Source organism: Sus scrofa, chromosome 7 (assembly GCF_054392235.1).
Source record: "Sus scrofa isolate SSC_HxYL_T2T_F1_AM1 chromosome 7, Sscrofa_HxYL_maternal_Yorkshire_Landrace_v2.0, whole genome shotgun sequence".
Lineage (NCBI taxonomy): Eukaryota > Metazoa > Chordata > Mammalia > Artiodactyla > Suidae > Sus > Sus scrofa.
The window spans coordinates 89668345-89692741 of NC_139389.1; the positions used below are offsets into that span (position 1 = coordinate 89668345).

The 24397-nt window shown below is 36.3% G+C and overlaps 1 protein-coding gene across 1 annotated transcript; it reads right to left on the bottom strand.

Annotated features, from left to right (window-relative positions):
* Positions 1–13992: 13992 nt before the first annotated feature.
* Positions 13993–17607, bottom strand: LOC110258851 (olfactory receptor 4K13-like). The gene has a single exon (XM_084970451.1). The coding sequence runs from the start codon at positions 15090–15092 to the stop codon at positions 14166–14168; it is 927 nt and encodes a 308-aa protein (XP_084826577.1). The 5' UTR covers positions 15093–17607; the 3' UTR covers positions 13993–14165.
* Positions 17608–24397: the final 6790 nt, after the last annotated feature.

Consider the following 24397-nt stretch of genomic DNA (forward strand, 5'->3'; position numbering starts at 1 on the left):
TTTTAGACACACATTAACTGAATATACATCAATGGATTTTTACTAACCTGGAGTTAAAACACTCAGTGCTGACATTGTAGATCCCTTAATTTGAATTTCACATCTACTATACTTGAATGAAACTTTTAAAAACATGAATTTTTTTATGCAAGTGAGGATTTAATTACCTCTTTTTCCTGGCTTCTAAAAAATAATTCAGGTAAAGTGTCACTTTAAGAAGGCAGAAAACTTTGGATTTGAGTATCCCTTGGACTTCAGTTATAAGTATCTGTACCTTCTCTCCCATCAAATTAAGAATCCCTAAAAGATGCATCATTGTTGGCAGATTACCATTATTACCATAGGCTGGGGAATAAACCATTTTCTGGTGGAAATTTTCAGTAATGACTCATGTTCATTTGCCCAGTTGACAATGGAACAAAATTTTAAAGATTTGTCAGATTATATACACATAACTGCAATTATTTTAATAATTCAAGTAGAATAATAATATATCATATTCTGGTTTAAAGAGTATAAAATGCGCCTTCCTCTTCAGTAATTGAATTATCAAGTTACATTCTAAAAACACGTTGAAAATCTTGTATGTTACTTTTATGAAACTTTGATCAAGCATTAATACTTTGGAGAAGGCTCCTTCCTACTAGGAGCATCAGATTTATGTAACACAAAATATTTGCTTTTCCAAAATCAAATTCATATGGTCATGTATAATGGCCTGGTGTGTGGGTTACTTTGCAGATCATTTATAATTATTATCCCACTTACTTCCCCAAATCATTTTAAGTTAATTCAAGCTCTTGCTAACGGTTGTATGATGATTAAAAGTATCTTAAAATGTTCTAATGAATGACTATCACATTTACAACTATCCACATGACATTGAATTCCATGTTAAATGTATACATTAAATCAAATTTATAACAGATTTTCCTGCCAAGGCAGCATCTGCATGTAGTAAGAAGACTCAAGTTCCAAACTGTCATTAGATTGTGGTTGGCTAAAGGCAATGATGAAAGCTTTCTAAGTTTCTGATTCTCTACTTAAAACACAGAGACCATAATTGCTAAAGACTGTAGAAGTAGGCTACATACATCAATGTCATTTGCTTCTGAAATGCACCCATTATGTAGGTTCAGATATATAATGTGAAGCCAAGAATTACAGAGAGGTTTGTGACAACCAACAAAAGTGAATACTTGATTTGGAGGTAGGGAAGGAGTTACTAAACCTGATGATTAATTTTAAGTGTTTACCTGGAGGGTGTTTTGGATGAGACTGACATTTAAACTGGTAAACTTTGAGAAAAGCAGATTGTAACTGGACAAAGGGTCTGTGGGGTTGACATCCAGCATGTGCTCTACCCACCCAGTGAACCATATATCCTGGCAGGCCTGGGGTCTGCCAAAATGGAATCGCTTTTTATTCTAACACACACACAGTTCCAGAGCTGCTGTTATATTCCTGATGACTAAGGCCTAACATCCCTTTAATACAGAGAATAAATATTTACAAATCAGTAAGTAATGATAACTTGAAGAGAATAATGAACAAAGAATATAAGAAAATTTTTCTTTAAATGATGAGAATAATAGGCCAATGGACATTAAAAAATCTTACTTTAATAAACATCAAACAGGAAAATTAATGTAAACCTTCATTCATATACCAAATTTAGAGTAAATATATCAAACTCTTGGTTAGCTATGATGAAAACAGATAATGCAATGATAAAACAGCAATACAAATCTAAATAATACATCAATTGAATGTTTATGTCAGCACTATGCTGATTTTTTCAAGTAATTTTCATAAAAGTCTAATGAAAAGTCTAAAACACCATCATTACTGCTTTACAAATGAGGAGACTGAGGCCTAATATGTTAAGACAAATGAATTTTCAGTAGCAGAGCTGGTATTCTAACTCAGGCATTTGGACTCCAGAGTTCATATTCTTAAACTGCAGAATGCTGCCTCTCTTCATGTTTGAAAAAAAGTCAGGACAACTTTCAGCTAGACACTTTGGAAATATAGAAAAGGACCCTTTGAAAAAAGGCTAACAGGAACATAGGGATGCCAGATGTGGGGTGGCAGGTTGGGCCGCATATAGGATATTAAAAATCAGCCTCATTGAGGAGATGACTTTATCAAAAAACAGAAAGGAAGAGAAGAGATTAGCATGTACATATATGCGGAAAGTAAAACATGGGAAGGACGGCTAGTCCAAATGCACCTAGGGGTGTTATCTGATATTTTCAAATAACATCTGTAACTAAAGAAGCAGGTAGCTGGAAATGAGTTCAGATGAGCAATTATGGGTGACACACAGATCATATAAGGCCCTGTAAGTCTCCAGTAACTCACTGCCTTCTCTTCTGAGTGAAGTAGCAAGTAAGTGGCCAGTTTTGAGTAGAGGAGTGACAATAATATCATGCTTCAGATCAGATCTAACTGCTGTGTTGTAAAAGCAAGGATGGAAGTGAGGAGGCCAGGTAAGTAGCGGTTTTCCTAAATCAGGCCAGCTGTAATGATGGCTCACATAGGAAAGTTACACTAGAAGTGAGAGGAAGTAGTCAGACTCTTATGTGTCTTTTGAAATGAGAGCAAATAGAATTTCCTGAAGGTTATTATAGATTGTAACTATAATGGAGGAGTCAGGCATGATTCCAAATATTGTAATCTAAGAAACTAGGAGAATAAATTTACTGCTAAATAAGACCACAAAACTGTATTTATAGACAGTTTGGGAGGAAGATTAAAAGGGTAATTGTGAACATATTAACTTTGAAATGCTAACTTTGAATCAAAATGAGGAGGTTGAATAGTCTCTTGAATATGTAAGTCTGGAGTTCTGAAGTCTGAACTACATATGTAAATTTGGAGATTTTCACAGTGTAGCAGATTTTGTCAATACCTAGGTCTTCTCAGTAGTTACCATTTATTTACAAGTTATCATGAGTCCAAAGGCAGGCACTTGCCACTCTTCATCAATAGCTCTCTTTGGATAAATTTGCTCTACCTACACATCAAGGAAGGGAGGGTCAGGGAATCGATGCCCCTGAAAGCAATCTCTAACTAGTGCCAATAAATACCCCAGTTCCGTCTCTCCAAAGACTAAGTAATTTCTAGACACATGTTCTGAACTGTCTTCCAGAACTCCATGGTAGGATTAAGCTTCAGTTGCCTACAATGGCTGATTGCCAGATGACGTACTCTCACTGGCTTCTATTTCTCCTTCGCCTCACTTCCTCACTCTAGTAGGAAATAACCCCCTTTAAAAAAAAAATTTTTTTTTGCTAGACTCACCTCCCCCTAGTGAAACTATATGTACTCATACATATAGGATCATGTGTCTCTGAGATACAAATCCTGACTGAGAGATTTCTGGATAAATGCAAAACAGGACAATTACTACTAGAAGTACTTCCCCCCTTTTATTTAACTTAAAGTATAGTTGATTTACAGTGTTTCTTTAATTTCTGTTATGCAGCAAAGTGACCCAATCACACACAGTTCCCTCCTAAAGAGCAACTTCTCAGAAGGGAATTTCGAAACTGAATCACTCACAGTCCCAAAGGCAACAGGCTCCATCGGTGGTGGTGAGATGAGGATAACCTCTGGAATACTGTAGTATCAAAATAACCAAGACTCTCTCCTCTGCTTATTTAAGTTGGGCTAGAGGTAGAAGATTATCAAATAATTCTAGAATTAGAGAGATAAAGGACCACAATACTCTGAAAGAACTAGGGAGTGGCTGATTATTTTGAACTAGTATCAAAGTGATGACAGAGGAAATTAATAGGCTCAGATTAGCCATTTATCATTTCAGTGAAAAATAGTTGGCACCGTGACAGAATATAAAGAGATCCCCACAGTGTATGGTCATGGGGAAGGCTGGGCTTAAAATTAGGACAAATATCAATTGTGAAAATAGCATAGTTATAAATAAGGCCTAATTTACAGCTGTGGCAATAATTTGATAATGAAGTCATGACTCTGGGAGAGAAAACATTAGGACCTAGTATCTAATATGAGAATATCTGGAAGCATACATTTGAAAACCTTTAATTCCCATGATCCTTTGAACATCTGGGCCAGTAAAAGAGGCTTCCTCCTTTTTTCTGGAAGACAGCAACCTCACTTTGCCTGGAGAAAATGCAAAAGCCCGAATGGCTGTGTATGTCTGGCAAGACAATAACATGTTTACCTCATGATTTGCCCTGCTTCACCTCACTACTTGTAGACAAATTACTAAGATGTAGTCACATAATATTAAGACAAGAGGAGTGCTGAGCCTGCTCTGAAATGAAAGGAAAAAAAATTCACCAAAGGAGCTTTATGAGCTGGTTAATATGCAGTGGTAGAAATCAAGAGAGCACACATAAGTGTGGATGGATATTGAGGGTTTGGACATTGTGTGGGGGTGAAATGCAGTCTAAACAAGAGAGAATCAATATGGATGCACTTTCCTATGATTTAGGATTTTATACTTAGAAATCTGGGGAAAATGATGGTCCAGAATAAATGAGGTAATATTCTAGAACTGCCTTGATCTATTATTAATGAAGCAGTCAAAGACAGAGTTTGGCACAATCAAGTGGGTTTAGTTTATAATACCAGTGAGCTCATCAGCTGACAATGTTCCAGAAGAGGGCCCAGATACTGTGTATTTCACTAAAGATTTAAATAATGGACTTAATCCCTTCGTATATTTTATTTCGAGTTGCGCCTTTTCTTTTCCTTATTACTTGGTTAATTTTATTACATTTATAGTTGTAGAATGATCATCACAACCCAATTTTATAGCATTTCCTTCCCAAACCCCCAGCGCATCCCCAATCCTAACCTGTCTCATTTGGAAACTGTAAGTTTTTCAAAGTCTGTGGGTCAGTATCTGTTCTGCAAAGAAGTTCACTGAGTCCTTTTTTTAGATTCCACATGCCAGTGATAGCAGTTGATGTTGGTGTCTCAGTGTCTGAATGCTTCACTTACCATGATAATTTCTAGGTCCATCCATGTTGCTAAAAATGCTGGTATTTCATTCCTTTTAATGGCTGAGTAATATTCCATTATGCATATGTACCACGTCTTCTTGATCACTCTTCTGTCAATGGACATTTAGGTTGTTTCCATGTCTTAGCTATTGTATGCAGTGCTGCAATGAACACTGGAATCCATGTATCTTTTCGAGTCATAGTTTTCTTTGGATAGATGCCCAGGAGTGGGATTGCTGGATCAAATGGTAGTTCTATTTTTAATTTTCTGAGGAATCTCCATACTGTTTTCCACAGTGGTTGCACAAATACACATTCCCACCAACAGTGGAATAGGGTTCCTTTTTCTCCACACCCTCTCAAGCATTTATTGTTTGTCGACATTTTGATGATGGCCATTCTGGCAGGTGTAAGTGTGGTACCTCATAGGTGATTTTGATTTCTCTAATAATTAGTGATGTTGAACATCTTTTCATGTGTTTTATGGTCATCCATATGTCTTCTTTGGAGAATTATTTGTTTAGGTCTTCTGCCCATTTTTTTATGGGGTTGTTTGTTGTTTTGGTATTGAGTGGTAGGAGGTGTTTATAAATTTTGGAGATTAATCCCTTGTCAGTCGATTCATTTGCAAAGATTTTCTCCCAATCTGTGAGTTGTCTTTTCATTTTGTTTAGGGTATCCTTTGCTGTGCAGAAAGTTTTAAGTCCCATTTATTTATTTTTGTTTTTATTGTCATTACTCTAAGAGGTGGATCTGAGAAGATATTGCTGTCATTTATGTCAGAGAGTGTTTGACCTATGTTTTCCTCTAAGGGTTTTATAGTATCTGGCCTTATACATAGTCTTTAATCTATTTTGAGTTTATTTTTGTATATGGTGTTAGGGAGTGCTCTAATTTCATTCTTTTCCATGTGGCTGTCCAGTTTTCCCAGCACCTTAAGGAAGGGGCTGTCATTTTTCCATTGTATATTCTTGCCTCCTTTGTCATAGATTAGTTGACTGTAGGTGCGTGGATTTAATTCTGGGATTTCTATCCTGTTCCCCTGATCAATGTTTCTGTCTTTGTGCCGGTACCATATGGTTTTGATGACTGTAGCTTTGTAGTATAGTGTGAAGTCAGGGAGCCTGATTCCTCCAGCTCCGTTTTTCTTTCTCAGGATGGCTTTGGCTATTCTGGGTCTTTTGTGCTTCCAAACAAACCTTAAAATATTTTGTTTGAGTTCTGTGAAAAATGTCCTTGGTAATTTGATAGGGATTGCATTGAATCTGTAGATTGCCTTTGGTAGTATAGTCATTTTGATAGTATCGATTCTTTCAATCCAAGAGCATGGTATGTCTTTCCATCTGTTGGTGTCATCTTTGATTGCTTTCATCAGCATCTTATAGTTTTCAGAGTACAGGTCTTTTGTCTCTTTAGGTAGGTTTAAAACTATCACTGTTTGCAGACAACATGATACTATACCTAGAAAATCCTAAAGACTCTACCAGAAAACTGTTAGAGCTCATCAATGAATTTGGCAACATCACAGGGTACAGAATTAATACACAGAACTTGACTGCATTTCTGCATACTAACAATGAAAGATCAGAGAAATTAGGCAAACAATCCCATTTACCATTGCATCAAATGAATAAAATACTTAGGAATAAATATACCTAAAGAGAAAAAAGACCTTTACTATTTTCTTTTCCCCTTGAAGAAGTCCCTTTAACATTTCTGGTAAGGCCTATTTAGTGGTAATGAACTGCTTTGGTTTTGCCTTGTCTGGGAAACTCTTGATCTCTTCAATTCTGAATGATAATCTTGAGGATAGAGTATTTTAGGTTGTGATTTTTTTTCCTTCAGCACATTAAATATATCCCTTCTGGCCCATAAGTTCCTGATGAAAAATTAGCTGATGGTCTTATGGGGTTAGTCTTTTGTGATTTAATTGTTTTTCTCCTCCTGCGTTTAAGATTATTTTGTCAACTGTCCTCAGGAAACATTTCTAAGACTACTCTTTGATGACTTTTACTGCTTCTTCTGTCATGAAACTTTTTTCTCAAAACTCTTTAGAGTTGATCTCCATGACTTAAAAAAAAGCTACCCTAGCCTATAAAATAAATTCTTTGGCCAAATCTGTATGTGCTCTAAGTTATTAAAGAACACTAACACTTTTCATACAGCAGCTACTTCCTTAATGCTCACTTGTCTTTTCTACCTCTGCTGCTTTCTTTAGGATTCCCAGGCTTCCATGCTCACTCTGGTTATCTGACTACTGCAGGCCATACATGCTTATATCAGAAATATGATCTCATATTTCTAAAGATTAAAAGAAAATAAAACCTCTAACGTGTCTGTTAAATTATAGTATTAGTAAACATGTGTTTTGGCGGAAATGTCTAAACAACGGTTTCAAAATCAGGGATCATATTTTGTCAAACCTACTCTATTACCTAATAATGACTAGTGCAACCTAGATACTTATTAAACATTTTTTGAAAATGGCACTTATTTCAGTGCATAGCGCAAAAATTGTTGTAAATAAGGGAAAGTTCTTGATGTGCATAGAGTTCTTGATATACATAGATACGTACAGGTAAAAAGAGATCAATATATGTAACATGGACATATAAATTGGGATTTCTATAGGTAACCTGCAACTATTCTGGTTACCCTCCTTCAAACCCATTGCCACTATTGTCTTCTTAAATATATTAACTGACCATTTCATTGCCACACTAAACTGGAAAAGGTTAGGACATAATTGATTCCCCTTAAATCTTTAAATTTCATCATGTGATTATGTTATTAATTGATTAAAACAAATCTTTCCTGAGAACCTATTATATGTCAGAGACTGTGCAATAACCTAGTGGGAATAAAAAAAATGACACATCATCCCAAGTCTCAAGGGGTAATTTGACAGTGGTATTTGACAAAAAAAAATGCAATAAAAAGTTAAGCTTTTAATGATAATGTCATGAAGCATGGAGAGTCGGTACACATAAAAGAGGGTGTTAATTCTAACCTAGGAGGTCAGGTTTAGGTAAAATATCATTGAGGACATAGAATCAACTGCTCAACTTCTGAAAAACTACTATACATTGAGTGTTTAACATTAGCTACAGGCTATGCCAGTGTGAGATTGATGGAGTCACTGAAGTCAGTGAAAGATTTTAATGAAGAGGAATTTTCTCCAGTGTGACTGATAACAAATTCACTCAAATATTAGTATTTAATTAATGTTCTCTCATCAACACTACGTGGTTTCAATATTTCTTTTATGGGTCTTGCTAAGAACAAACATAACATTCACATCAACTTGTTACACACTAAGAAAACTTATTTTGTTTATTAATGTATTGAGCAAACATTTAATTCCTACTCTATGGCAGATTTTTCTAGATATTATGATTGATCAGTGTTTTAGTTGGGGTAATTTCAAAAAGTTTAGTGTTTTAGCTTGGAGTTATTTCTATAAAGACATTTTCGCTTTACTACTTTGTATATCTGCACTAGGTGTTCTCTGAGGACAAATATTGAGATGAGTAATTTTTTTAATAACGAAAAGGGACCCCAAACCCCACAATGAAATTAGAAATGAGCTGCCTTAGTGCATGCCGAGCTCTCGTTTCAGTGGAGAGTTCCTTTTTCCTCAGACGGCAGAGCCAGAATGCTGCACCCAGATGTTGTCTCCGCCTACAGCATGCACTTCCTATTGATTCCTTCTTGAAGCCACCCACAACAGAGAATCCTAGCTTTGTGATTAAACATGGGAGTCCTAGATCAGCTCTGCTCCTGATTTTCTGGTTATTTTTTGGACGTTGCTTAACCTCCCTGTGTCTCATCTTAGGTGTACCAGATGCTGGTCTAGGTGCTGGTGACATAGACAGGGTCCTCATCCAGACCCTTTCAGGCAGAGCTGAGAGCACAGTGGAGCTGAGTGAAGTGATGGCCAGCAGAGACTGAGTTCTCAGAAGAGGTGACAGCTCAGAGAGCCACTGCTGGATGTCCTCCCAAGGGAAAGTAGAGGCAGGTAGTGGAGCAGACTTCCTGCCTCTCAGACCCTCCTCTGCCCTAGCTCTCCTCCACACTGGCCTCTCTCATTTAGACTGAACCAAAAGCCTTCCTAGGAAGGGCTGATACAGAAGGGGATTCCCCATAACAGTCCCCAAGAGGACATCTTAAAATCTTCCCAGGGGCTAGCTGGTGGCTGAACTGGGACTGGCACCTGGTCAGGCTTGCTGTTGCACAGGGGAAAGGGGGTGCCTTAAGGCTTAGTGATAAGTCCATCCACATGGACCTTAAGGGACAGCTGCCGCTTTCTGAGAACCAGTGAGGGAGGAAGAGGAACTGCTTGGTAGTAGTGTGTGCATAAACTTAATTTCATTAAACAATGCCAAAATTCTCTCCAAAGTGGTTGTCCCTCCCACTAACACTGCTCGATACTCCATCAATTCACATCATTCAACATTTGATTCTTATTGTTAATTTGAAGGTGCAAATTTTTATTTAGCTTATTTTTTTTCCCTTGTACAAGAAGTCAGTTTTGTTGGTCATATTAATTTCCTAGGGCTACCATAACAAATTACCACAAGCATCATGGCTTCTAACAACAGAAATATATTGTCCCATATCCTGGAGGCAGAAGGCAGTGGTCTGAAGTCAAGGTGTCAGCAGGGCCATGTTCCCTCCGAAGGCTCCAAGGAAGGATCCCGCCCTGCCTTCTCCAGCTTCTGGCAGCCTGAGATGTACCTGGGCTTGTGGCTGCATAATTCCAATTTCTCCTTACCTGTGTCTTCACATGGCTTTTGTCTGATATCTGTGTGTCCTTTTCTCTTTCCTTTGGGCACTCTCATTGGTTTTGGGGACCACTCTAATCTAGTATGATCTCATTTAGATCCTTATCTTAATTACATCTTCAAGTACTGTATTTCCAAGTAAGGTCACATTCTGAAATTACAGATGGACATGAATTTGTCGGGATGCTATTCTACCCACTACACCTCTATTAAATTTCTATCACTAAAAGTATAAATTCTTTGCTGTTTTGTGTTTAGCTTTTTATAATAACACTATTTGTAAATTTCATCATATTTATCATACATAGTTGTTTCCACAACTCCCATACTTGTGAGCAGGTGAGTCTTAAGATTTGTAGTATTCTGTATCACTTTTTCCCCACATTCAGCATCTATTTATTACTTCCCAACAGCATCTGTAAATATTGGACATAAAAGTATTCTGCTTAATTCTGATTTCCAAGGTGGCTTAGCTTGTTCCACAAAGGTCCCAGGAGAGGCCTGCTGGTTCCTCAGGGTCCACACCTCTGGTGCAGTAAACATGGGCCTTATCAGGCTTGCAGCTGAGTGGATGGCTAATTTTTTTTTTTTTTTTGTCTTTTTGTCCTTTTTAGGCTGCACCCATGGCATATGGAGGTTCCCAGGCTAGAGTTCCAATCAGAGCTGTAGCCGCTGGCCTACACCATAGCCACAGCAACGCTCTATCCTTAACCCACTGAGCGAGGTCAAGGATCGAACCACAACCTCATGGTTCCTAGTCAGATTCTTTTCCTCTGCGCCATGACAGGAACTCCACCAAGCTCTATCTTGAGCCTTCTATAACTGCATCCCTCCTTGAGAAACTTATTGGAGAAAGTATTCAATTCTTTCATTGGAGGAACATATCACTTTTTTTGTTGTGAATGTATGAAAGCAATAAATTACATTATTTGTCCATGGACTCAGATTCCCTCTGTTATGATTTAAACTCTTTCTGGATTTTGGGAAGTGTGGTTTCCAAAATTTGAGTAACACTGTTAGAAGCAGCATAAGAATGATAAAGAAGTGCAAAGCTTCAAAAAACAGATTGAGTTTGTATCTCACTTTTTTTTTTACTTGCTAGATGTGGAAACTTAGGTAAATTATAAAGCCCCTTTTCCTCAGTTCACTTACGCAATAAAAATGGGGATTAAAAACAGCAACTAGCTAACAGCACTGAGATACTCAAAGACTTTACTAGACAAGCTAGTTATTTACTTAATTTCATACAATTCTATTAATTTTCTAAAATCTTTATTTTGAATACAGGCAGAAGAATTGCTTTCCAACACTCTTGAGTAGACTCAAACAATTCCTATTCTTTTTGAGACATATCAACCTATCTGACCAGTTATGAACAAAATATAATCATTTGGGAGAACAATTCTGAACAAAGGGTTATGATCTTGCAAATTAAAATAATGACATGTATTGCATGTATTTAATGCCTCCTGAAAGTTGGAAGGCTCATCCCTGCTTTCAGTGGCCTTAAAGACTTAGCTTTTTAAATCTATGGTAGGAAATAAATCTAAAAATCATAAACAATAATTTTGACATTACATAATTTCTTGTTACCTGCCTGCCTTGCTTTTTTTCAGAATAGTTTAATTCCTAGTGGTGACTTACGGTTTGTGATGTCCACTGGAATTCTGGACTCAGATGATAGGTACTAGAGTAAGGAAAGCTCTTAAAATAATGTTAAAATTTGTCTGTGAAGATAGATATTTTAGTAACAAGCTTGACTGCCTCTTTAGAAGGCATGGGATTTAGGACAACATCTAGACTGCCTTTTGAGGAAATCAGAAAGCCCATTATTGTTAACTTCTCCATACCCTTGTGGCATACGGAGGTTCCCAGGCTAGGGGTTGAATTGGAGCTGTAGCTGCTGGCCTACATCACAGCCACAGCAATGTCAGATCCGAGTCAAGTCTGCAACCTACACCACAGGTCAGCTCATGGCAATGCCAGATCCCTAACCCACTGAGCGAGGCCATGGATTGAACCTGTGTTCTCATGGATACTAGTCAGATTAGTTAACCGCTGAGCCATGATGGGAACTCCCATAAATTCTTTTTTTTTTTTTTTTTTTTATTTTCCCACTGTACAGCAAGGGGATCAAGTTATCCTTACATGTATACATTACAATTACATTTTTCCCCCACCCTTTCTTCTATTGCAACATGAGTATCTAGAGAAAGTTCTTAATGCTACTCAGCAGGATCTCCTTGTAAATCTATTCTAAGTTGTGTCTGATAAGCCCAAGCTCCTGATCCCTCCCACTCCCTCCCCCTCCCATCAGGCAGCCACAAGTCTCTTCTCCAAGTCCATGATTTTCTTTTCTGTGGAAAGGTTCATTTGTCCTGGATATTAGATTCCAGTTATAAGTGATATCATATGGTATTTGTCTTTGTCTTTCTGGCTCATTTCACTCAGGATGAGATTCTCTAGTTCCATCCATGTTCCTGCAAATGGCATTATGTCACTGTTTTTTATGGATGAGTAGTATTCCATTGTGTATATATACCACTTCTTCCAAATCCAATCATCTGTCGATGGACATTTGGATTGTTTCCATGTCCTGGCTATTGTGAATAGTGCTGCAATGAACATGCGGGTGCATGTGTCTCTTTTAAGTAGAGTTTCATCTGGATATATGCCCAAGAGTGGGATTGTGGGGACATATGGAAGTTCTATGTATAGATTTCTAAGGTGTCTCCAAACTGTTCTCCATAGTGGCTGTACCAGTTTACATTCCCACCAACAGTGCAGGAGGGTTCCCTTTTCTCTACAGCCCCTCCAGCACTTGTTACTTGTGGATTTATTAATGATGGCCATTCTGACTGGTGTGAGGTGGTATCTCATGGTAGTTTTGATTTGCATTTCTCTTATAATCAATGATGCTGAGCATTTTTTCATGTGTTTGTTGGCCATCTGTATATCTTCCTTGGAGAAATGTCTATTCAGGTCTTTTGCCCATTTTTCCATTGATTGATTGTTTTTTTTGCTGTTGGGTTGTATAAGTTGTTTATTGTGGCTCACAAATTCTCCTTTCTAATTCTTGGTTTCTTATTTAAACTAGGAAAGAAACACAGGAGACTGCAGTCACTAGGTGGCATGCAAGCTCCTTGTAAACTTGTTTCAGTTTTTGCTAGGAGTTGTAACTTTCAATTTATGTATGTATGCATTTATAGTTGATGTAAAATGTTCTGTCAATTTTTTCTGTACAGCAAAGTGATCCAGTTGTACACATATTCATTCTTTTTCTCACATTATGCTCCATCATGTTCATCAAGAGTGAATGGATATAGTAATCTGTGCTATGCAATAGATTCTCATTGCTTATCCTCTCGAATGGATACAGTAGTTTGCATCTACTAACCCCAAACTCCCAGTGCATCCCACTCCCTCCCCAACCCTTGGCAACCACAAATCTGTTCTCTATGTCTATGAGTTTGTTTCTTTTCTGTAGATAGAATCATTTGTGCATATATTAGATCCCAGATATAAGTGATATCATATGGTATTTGTCTTTCTCTTTCCGACTTCACTTAGTATGAGAATCTGTAGTTCCATCCATTTTGCTGCAAATGGCATTATTTTGTTCTTTTCATGGCTGAGTTGTATTCCTTTGTGTTTATGTACCACTTTTTAACTCATTCATCTGTTGATGGACACTTAGATTGTTTCTATGTCTTGGCTATTGTGACTAGTGCTGCAGTGAACATAGGGGTGAATGTATTTTTTTCAATGAAATTTTTGATCCAGTTGAATGCCCGGGAGTGGGACTGATGGATCATATGGTAGTTCTACATTTAGTTTTCTAAGGTTCCTCCATACTGTTTTCCATAGTGGTTGTACCAATTTACATTTCCACCAACAGTGTAGGAAGGTTCCCTTTTCTCCACACCTTCTCCAGCATTTGTTACTAGTAGACTTATTAATGATAGCCATTCTGATGGGTGGGAGGTGGTATCTCACAGTGGTTTTGATTTGCATTTCTCTAGCAATTAGTGACGTTGAACATTTTTTCACATGCCTGTTGGCCATCAATATGTTTTCTTTGCAAATATCTATTCAAGTCCTCTGCCAATTTTTCAATTGGGTTTTTGGTTTTTTGCTATTGAGTTATATGAGTTGTTTGCATATTTTGGAGATTAAGCCCTTGTAGGTTGCATCATTGCAACTATTTTCTTCCATTTTTAGGTTGTCTTTTTGGTTTATTTTTTCTTTTTTTTTGATAGTTTCCTTTGTTGTGCAAAAGCTTGTAAGTTTGATTAGGTTCCACTGGTTTCCTTACTCTATTTTTTTTTATATAATGATTTTTTCCATTATAGCTGGCTTACAGTGTTCTGTCAATTTGGTGACCCAGTTACACATACATGTATACATTCCTTATCTTCTTAGTAGCTGCTTTTACCTCTTGATTCCTCAGTGTATAAATAAAAGGATTTAAGAGAGGTGTGAAAATTGTATAAAATATAGAAAGAATCTTATCTACAGAGTATCTGCTGAAGGGCCATATGTAGATAAAGACACAAGGGGCAAAGAAGAGAGTCACAACTGTGATGTGAGCTGAGAGAGTGGAGAAGGCCTTAGAGGAGCTACTAGCAGTGCGGTACCTAACGGAGTAAATAATTACTGTGCAGGATACAAGCAAGAGGAGGAAGCAGACTAGGGACAGGAGGCCACTGTCGGCAATGACCAGTAGCTGTAGCATGTATGTGTCTTTGCATGCAAGCTTGATGACCAGGGGAAGGTCACAGAAAAAGCTGTCCACAACATTGGGGCCACAGAAGGGCAAATTCAACATGAAAGCCATTTGACTAGATGAGTGCACAAATCCAACTGCATAGGAAGATAACAATAGGCTAGTGAGCACTCGTGGGCTCATGATAGTCATGTAATGGAGAGGTTTGCATATGGCAACACATCTGCCTATTGCCATGGCTACAAGCAACATCATCTCACTCCCGCCTACGAGGTGCATGAAGAACATCTGAGAATAACATCCCCACCAGGAGATGGTCTTCTGTTCTCGGAGGAAATCTGCAATCATCTTAGGGGTAGCAAAAGAAGCCAAGATCATATCAATAAAGGAGAGATTTATAAGCAGAAAATACATTGGTGTGTGAAGGCATGAATCAAAAGTCACAGTAACCAAGATGAAGAAGTTTCCTAACACAATCCCTACATAGACCACAGAGAATCCCAGAAAGAATAAAATCTGAAGATTCTGAGATTTGGAAAATCCCAACAACATGAATTCAGATACCTCTGAATGGTTTGTCTTTACCATGTTGTCAACTTACCATGATGTTAACTTAATTCCATAATAATCAAAATGAGTGAGAATAAGTAGGAAGAAAAATGTTTTTTACAGAAAGGCTTGTTTGTGTTCATGTCCACTTTTGCTATTCAGACAGGATATTGAACTTACAAGCATCCTCTACTTTTGGGAAATTTTGTTGGTCAATGATTTCCTGAATGGCCCAGAGAATTATACAAAATAGTAGAATTCAGAAAATACATTCTAAAAGACAAAAATAAAAATAGTACATGAAACCACAATTGTATAAGTTGTGATCTTGTAATTGGAAGACTTCAATACAACATCTAGTTGAACTACTCACTGGGCATCACAGGATGAGTAACTTTCCTTTTTCTTTCTTTTTGTTTTCTTAGGACCACAACTGTGGAATATGGAAGTTTCCAGATTAGGAGTCAAACTGGAGCTGTAGTCACCCACCTACACCACAGCCATGCTGGATCCAAACCACATCTGCAACCCACACAATAGCTCAGGGCAATGCCAGATCCTTAACCCACTGAGCGAGGCCAGAGATTGAACCTGCAATTTCATGGATACTAGTCGGGTTCATTACCACTAAGCTACAATGGCAACTCCTTAAGTAACTTTCCTTTTGATGGTTAAATTTCCTCCTCATTAAAGATTAAAAAAAAATTGGACTACATGATATTGGATGCCTCTTTGTGTGATAAAGACCTCCATGAATAAAATAATCACAGCGGGTTTTATATTCACAGAATAATATTGAGTTTCTTAACCTGGAAATTATAAACATAGAAAATACATCCTGGATTCTCAAGCATCATATTTTGAAATAGACTCTTAAAAAATATGAACTAAAACATAAATCAAGTCTTAAATGTAAGCTTTTAGGTTCTGAGAAATGTACCTTTATTCTTCCACACTCCAGTCCCTCACAGCTCACTAGTTAATAATTTTATATTGGTAAAAGAAAACATGGAAACAACCCAAATATCCATCGACAGATGACTGTATTGGGAAGATGTGGTATATATACACAATGGAATACTACTCAGCCATAAAAAGAACAAAATAATGCCATTTGCAGCAACATGGATGCAAGTAGAGACTCTCATACTGAGTGAAGTAAGTCAGAAAGAGAGACAAATACCATATGTTATCACTTATATCTGGAATTTAATATATGGCACAAACAAAGCTTTCTACGGAAAAGAAAATCATGGACTTGGAGTAAAGACTTGTGGTTGCCAAAGGGGAGGGAGTGGGATGGCTTGGGAGCTTGGGGTTAATAGATGCAGACTATTTCCTTTGGATTGGATGAGCAATGAGATCCTGCTGTGTAGCACTGGGAACTATGCCTAGTCACTTATGATGGAGCATGATAATGTGAGAAAAAAGAATGTATACATATATGTGTAACTGGGTCACCCTGCTATACCCTAGAAAAAAAATAATGTATTCGGGAAATAAAAATAAATAAATGAAATTAAATTAAAAAAAGAAATATAATTCTCTCATTTAATCATCTAATGTATGAGGTAACTTTGTCATCAGCCTTTACTTATTGTAAAACTGATTTTACCGGCTTTGCCTTTTTAAAAATAACTTTCATCATTAATAGCTTCTAAATTATCTAAATTTTTACAAGTTCCTGCTGTGGCACAGTGGGTAAAAAGTCTGACTATAGCTGCTTGGGTTGGTGTGGAGGTGCAGGTTCCATCCCCAGTCCAGTGCAGTGGGTTAAAGGGTTCATAGTTGCCATAGCTGCAGTGTAGCCCTCAGCTGTGGCTTGAATTCAATCCCTGGCCCGGGTACTTCCATATGCCACAGGTGTGGCCATAAAAAATTAAAAATAAATAAGTAAATTTTTATAAAGCTTCTTCAGTAAATAAAGTATATTCTTCTTCTTTTTTTCCCCCCATTATTACTTACCAGAGAGAGAGAAAGTACTTTCATGTGAAGGTGCCTTATATGAATCCCAGAAATAGCCTTGCATCTCCTTTTCCTGTATCCCATCAATTCCCTGCAATTACTCTCCCAAACATTCAAAACAGAAAGAAGCATCATAATGCTGTATATTCCATTTCTTTAAGACAACTCCACAAGTACATATTCCAGTTGTATCTTCCCCTATATAAATACATCTTTTGGCCAGTTTCCTACTCTAAGAAACATGGATTGATGTAAAGTACTAAGTCACATCAAGTATGTAAAGGTATTCATTTCCATGTCTGGAAAGTTTATAGATCCTTTTAAATTTTATATCTAATATTTTATGAATCTAGATTAATTCTTTTTTTAAAGTCTAATTTTTGAAATTGCATTTAAAAAGAGCAGGACAATTTTCAAATATACGCAAAGTAATTTATATATATTCTAGCATGTGAAATAGTGCATGACACTCATCTGTTGAATAAATGAATGAATATATAATACATATTCAGGATCTAGATTAAAGTAAGTTTTAAAGCAAAATCAACAGAAATTAAGAACTTAAATCATATTTATTTTTAAATTTTAAATTGACTATTGAAGTATTTTGAAACAGAAATAAAACCACCATTTTAAAACAAAATGTTAGAAATATGTAGTTTTCCTTTACTTAAAAAGAAAAGTAAAAAAAAAAAAAAAAAAAAAAAAGAAAAGTAGCTTATACTAATGGAAAAAAAAAACATATCACACATAACAATATAACTAACTGTAAACAATTTGTTTCTTAGGTATCTTTCAAGAAAAATAACACACATATTCGTGCGGTTGTTTGTGTGTGAATATGTGTGTGTGTGTTGTGGGTATTACTGTGTTTACATGTTGTATCTTACAAAGACAACAGTGTTCAAACTATATACATAGTTATTTTCCTTGGGTTTTTCACTGAAAAAATTAAAAATATGTTCACATGAACACATAAAAAAATTTTAAATTTTTATGGCTGTATAAATTCCATTTTGTAGATGATGTGTAATGTAATCACCCCACAAATACAGTCTGATTTTAGGAATCTAACATTGCTTGTAAGAATTCTGCTTTCATCAAATCACTGGTTTCTTTCAAAAACTTGCAATTGCTTAACTGTCATATTAATCCACAAATTCCCTTAGGCCTTGAGAGTAAGTCCTCCCCTACCCTAAAAAAATCAAATACTCTTTTCTAGTATTGCAAACATTCAGTCTATTTCAGTAGCAACTACCTCATGATTTTCTACACTTTTATACATTTTCCATCCTTGCTTATTTTCATCTTTTTAGCTACACAAATTCCTCTATCAGGGCACCTCAAGGCCTTTCTCCTACATAATAAAACCTTCTCTAGAAATGAAGCCCATAACCATTTCCACTGTATTTTTGGTCTGTTTCATGTGTTCTACAACTTAAATATTTTCTAAGAATATCGTACGTATTAGTTACTGATCTTCTGAAACAGAAAGAACACTAGAACAAGTGGCAGACAGATTTGTTCTAATGCTAGCTTTGTTTAATTCCTAGGATCTGATTTCTAGTGTTGTTTCTTTCCCCAAATCATTTTTAAGGTCCTTGAAAAGACAAATTACTCTTATATTTCTCATGAACACACTTTCATATGAAGGTCATCAATAAGAGTTGTTGATGAAGTGAATGAGTGAAAACATACATTTAAAAATAAACAACTTTTTAAAAATTTTGTTAATTTTTTGAGTAACACAATGAATGATACATAATTAATGGTTTTTACATACCAAAGCCTTTTTCTACTTTTTTTCTGTTTTTATAGTGTTAATTTGCACTAATTGCATTAATTTATGATTTTATTTTAAAGGATATATTTGCATATAGGTTTTTAACCCTAAACCTTTTATACACACACTCACTCACACAGACTCTCTAAGGGTATGGTGGAGATAAGAGGAGTCAGAAAAAGAGAAAAAGATGATGTTTTCAAAAGGATCATTTTTATTGTCAGCCTGGCATCCTCCTTTCCTGCAGAAACAAAGTTCCCTAACTTCTCTTTGTCAGGTGAAAAACTTTCAGATTATTCTAAAATTGCTGGGGATAGATTATATTAAACTTTGAAAGCAACACTGTAATTCAGTGTGTAGACTCACATGTACTAAGTATAACAGCATTAGAAGTTGAAATTTACTCATAGGAGATTATAGTTATCAAAATATGATGAGAAAAAGACAAACTGTGATTGATCATCTCATGCTTTATCTACAGAGAACAAAATGTTATATTGGAGAATATATTAACAATTTATATTTTAAATGATTTGTAATATTAATATAGAAAAATAATAAATAAAAGAAAATTTATATTTTAAATGATTTGTAATATTAATATAGAAAAATAATAAATAAAAGAAAATATAGCTTAGGTTAGATTTACCAAAAGTCATGCAAACCATGCCCTTGTCCATATGACTGTAGTCAATTTAGCTGACCTATGTTTTTGAAAAGTAAAACAAACAGAACAAGATAAATTGATGTGTTAGATATGGTAGGTTTATAAGCACAGGAAAATGACAAATTTCTTTGAAAACAATAGTAAAGATTCCATTCAGCCAGGAAACTATTGAGCACATGGAAAATAAAAGCACTTGAGTTGTATCGAAGAGTACTCAATTATACCATTTTCCCCATCTTGTCACAGGTGTAATGAGAACATGCTATGTTTGTATGACTACCAGAATGACAATGCTTTCTAGAATTCTAGAATTTTACCACATTATTCAGCTTCTAAATGATGTTTCACATCTGATTTCACCTATGGACAAGGTGAATGAAAGCCAGTATCCAGGTATGCTTCTATATCCTTTTAATCTACATTAAAACTGCCTCCATGACTTACCAGCTCCTCAGAGTGTTTCAGGACATGACTTGACTCAGGACACATTGAACCTGGAGAGCTTCCCATCCCCCCAAATAATGGCATTATCCCCCAAATAATGACAAATACGAATATTTTCTCTGGAAGAAAAGGGGTCCTAAATATTAAGAAGGTAGTAATAAAGAAAGGATCTATTTTGAGACCGAACAATACCCAACTGGTGATCAGATACCAGTGGGAATTATTAAAGATGATATGTTGTTTTCCCTGAATTACAACAGAGGAAATTTTTCCTGGTATTGCATAATTATAGAAACTGACATGTTTACTTATGGACAACAGTAAAGAGAAGCAATATAAAACCACTATCAGGTCTTGAGTATTCCAATGTGAAAACTTACTTGCAGAGTATTAAAAAGCATGAAATACAAAAACATATGTAAGATTTACTGTAAACTAACTTTAGGCCTGGTATTATTTTAAAGGCAACTAGGCCTATGAAAACAGAAGACATGAAGGTATAAAATTAGGTTACTATGTTTTCCTTTATTTCCTTGTTCCCACCTCCAGTTCTAAGACACTATTCCTATAGAGTATTCCCTTTGCTTGCTTTCATATGCAATCAAAAATATATTTTTCAATAATATTAGCAGACTAGAGCTGTATAGACAGCTATTCTATTGAATACTCATTTTCAGATCACTGGTGCTTCACGAAGGAGTCCAATATAATCCATTTGCTGATTCTGCATATGCCCCTGTCTTCAGAGAAATGTGCCTAAAATTATCTCCAGATTCTTTTTTCCCATAGGCACGGAGTGCAGTTCAGATTAGTGGCTTCAGCAGCTGTATGTGAGAGAAGTATGCCCATCTTTTCTTTGTTTGGATATTCGCAAGTTCCCTTATTTCATGATCTCAAGTAGGAATTCTATGAATTCCTGCATCATCTAAGACCTTGCTTTCCAGTCTACTGGCTCAGCACCAGGTGTGTTTGATTTGTTTTTTAGGAGTATCCTACGTGAACTTTTTAATCTTCCTCAAAGTTCCCATAGAAGTTTCCATGATTTAGTATGCAAGATGAGAATAGTTTTATTTTGCAGTTATCTAGGGCCAATCTACTTGACCACACAGCAAGACCACTGGGCTTGAGAGCCTGTGAACATCTGAAGATATCACTGAGGCTGTGAGCTGAATTCCACCTGCAAGGCTAAATATGGGACACTTGATAACATCTGTCATATGGATGGATTTCCCCTTTATCTTCTTCAACAGAGTTTTACTGTCTTCAGGAGTTATTACAACTGATTTGCAAGCAAAAACATGGCCTTCATTCTAGAAACCCCATCAGTAATCCAAATAGCCTCTTGTAATTTGCCCAGGAATTAATCAAATACTCTAGATCTGGCTGTTCAATTAGCAGCCACTAGACATAACTGATTATGTTAGCTAACCTCTCTTTCCTTTTTATTTCTTTTTTTCTTCCTCTTTTTGTTATTCTCTTTCTCATTTTCATGGTTTCTGTAGAGCATATAATATGCAACTTTATATTATCTCATTCTAGTACCTTCAACTATTATACCATTTCATATAAAACAAAAAAAATTGTATCTTCCTCCTCTCCTTTGTACTATTGTCAAATGTCAAACTTCTATTTGTACATACAATAAATGTAACAAAATGCCATTACAAATTCATTTAACATTTCTATTTATAAGCAACTGATTGCCAAGAAGTCTTTAATTTTTTTGTGTGCTTAAAAATTATCTCAGAGAGTTCCTGTTGTGCATCAGTGGTTAACAAACCTGACTAGTATGCATGAGGATGTGAGTTCGATCCCTGGCCCCGCTCAGTGGCTTAAGGATTTGGCTTTGCCCTTAGCTGTGGTGTAGGTCACAGATGTGGCTCAGATCTGATTTTGCTGTGACTGTGGTATAGACCAGGATCTACTGCTCTGATTCAACCCCTAGTCTGGGAACTTTCATATGCTGTGGGTGAAGCCACCTCTCCCCCCAAAAATTTCATTTTTAAGTTTGAAAAATAGCTTTGAAATACGTTGAGAGAATTTTTTTTTATTATTTTAAAGATTGCTCACATATTTTATGAAAAAATTCTGAGTTCCTTATTTTTTTGCCTTTCAATATATAAAGTATATTTTTCCTCTTGCTTATTTTAAGATTTTTTAATTACTCATTTTCAGCACTTATTATATGTTTTGATGTGATTTTTCCCATTATAATTTAAAAAATCCCATTTATCTAAATAATTTCTCAATATATTTCTCTTGGTTACAGGCTATATTTTACTTCTTTGAATTTTTATTAATTATTGGTTGGATGTTGTATATCAGTGGTTCTCAATAAAAGGATATTTGGCAATATCTGGGGACTTTATTGGATGTCACATCTAGGTGCTGCTATTGGCATCTAATGGATAGAAGCCAGGAATGCTGCTGAACAACTTAAAATGAACAAGAAAGTCTTCTACTGCTGAGACCAGCTCAGCAGGTTGGGGCTGAAGAACGGGTACCGTGAAACTTAAGGAAAAAAGTTAACATAAAACAAGACACATTTATCTTAAGTAAAGGTGGGAACCTGGGGACTCAAGGTCTTAGGGATCAAGAGCTCCACCTCAAGAAAACACACTTCTTTTATTGTGCTCTTGATGATTATGTCAAGTGAGGAGGGGGTTGTAAGTGCAGGATATAGGTTTTTTTAAGTTATTTTAAAAGTCACACAGCCAGTTGCTGATTAAGATTTTATTCTGACCTTTAGGCATTTAACAATCATTAGCATTGAGGAAGCTTGGTGTCTGCTATATATGCATAGCATTCTAGAGAATCACCATTGTGCTTCTGCAGATGGCATGCCTATCTGCAGCAACCCAGCAGGCCTAGGTTTGCACCACAGTTCTCCTTGCTAACACATATCCTGCTAAAGATACCTCATAAACCCCTTCTAGCCATGAGGCTCATCTTCCTCTTATTCTTTAGAGGACATACCATACTCATACAAATGGCGTGCCTATCTGCACAGGTCCAGCGTGCCTAGACCAAGGCATTATGTCCTCATTCAGCTGACCCGATGAATAACTTATGCCTTTAGCTCTTTGTTCTTAAGCTTAAGTCATTTAGCAGCACTGTGGCTGTTTTTCAAGCAGGAAGATGGGGTAAAGTAAAGCAGGACAGGATGGAGTTTTCAGCAAAGAGGCTAAGAAAATACTGTAGAAACATGTCTCGAGACATTCTACAAAAAGTAATTATCCAGCCCAAATGTCAACAGTGCAAGGATTGAGAAACCCTACTACCATACACTATGAAAATTACACTTTTGTGTTCTTTATACATTAAAAAATTAAGGATATTGTTGAAAATATGAATTTGGGATATCTTCTTTGGTATATGTCTTAAATTTTAACATTATCAATGTTTTCTTTCATTAAACAACTTAAAAATTTTTGATAAAATCTATTTCAAGAAATTAAGAATATAAGGGTAATTTAATATGATCATTGCATTCTTTCTTTTTTTTTTCTTTTTGCCATTTCTTGGGCTGCTCCCGCGGCATATGGAGGTTCCCAGGCTAGGGGTTGAATCGGAGCTGCAGCCGCCAGCCTATGCCAGAACCACAGCAACGCAGGATCTGAGATACATCTGCAACCTACACCACAGCTCACGGCAACGCCAGATCATCAACACACTGAGCAAGGGCAGGGATCAAACCCACAACCTCATGGTTCCTAGTCAGATTCGTTAACCACTGCACCACGATCGAACTCCTGCATTCTAATGTTACTGTTTTACCTTCTACAGTTAGGTGTACGTTGTTCCATCTTATATCATGTTTTGTGTATGATACCATGTAGGGAGCATGGAACACTTATTTTTCCTATGACTATCTGATTGCTTTAGGACAATTTATTTACAGGGCCATCTTTCCCTTCACTGAATTACAGTAGCATTTTGTCATATACTGGGTGGTATGAGAGTCAAAATCTAGATTGCACATGCTATTTCATTGATTTTGATGACAGATTGAAATTAAAAGGGAGTAATCACAGTTCAGGTATGCAAAATGGAGACAGGAGGCCATTGAGGCTCTTTTCTCAGACTCATTTCTGCACTATGGAGAATGTGAACTTTCTGAAACCTACACCAAACCCAAGGACAGCAGGTGTTTTAAAACAGCATCTGCTAGCTTCAACCTTGGGTCTCAAGGTTATTGCCACTGTAACTATGCAACTATTTCGGACTCTAAATCAATCCTTGCTTAACCCTTACTTCTTGCTAGATCCAATTATAATTCTTGATAAACAATTCATGTAAATATACTTGTCGTTTTTGCCTTTTTATAAGCCATTCAGGAGTTCAGTGGAACACAATTTGAGCACTTCTTGAATCTGTGTCTCTCAGGCTGCAGTTCTAACAAGTTCCAAATAAACATCTTTTAATTTCAATCAGGTCTCAATTTCTGAAATTTTGCTTAGTGATCTATGTGTTTCTTTACACCAA

Excerpts from the sequence above, each read along its gene's own strand:
- LOC110258851 (XM_084970451.1), bottom strand. The coding sequence starts at position 15,092 with ATGGTAAAGACAAACCATTCAGAGGTATCTGAATTCATGTTGTTGGGA.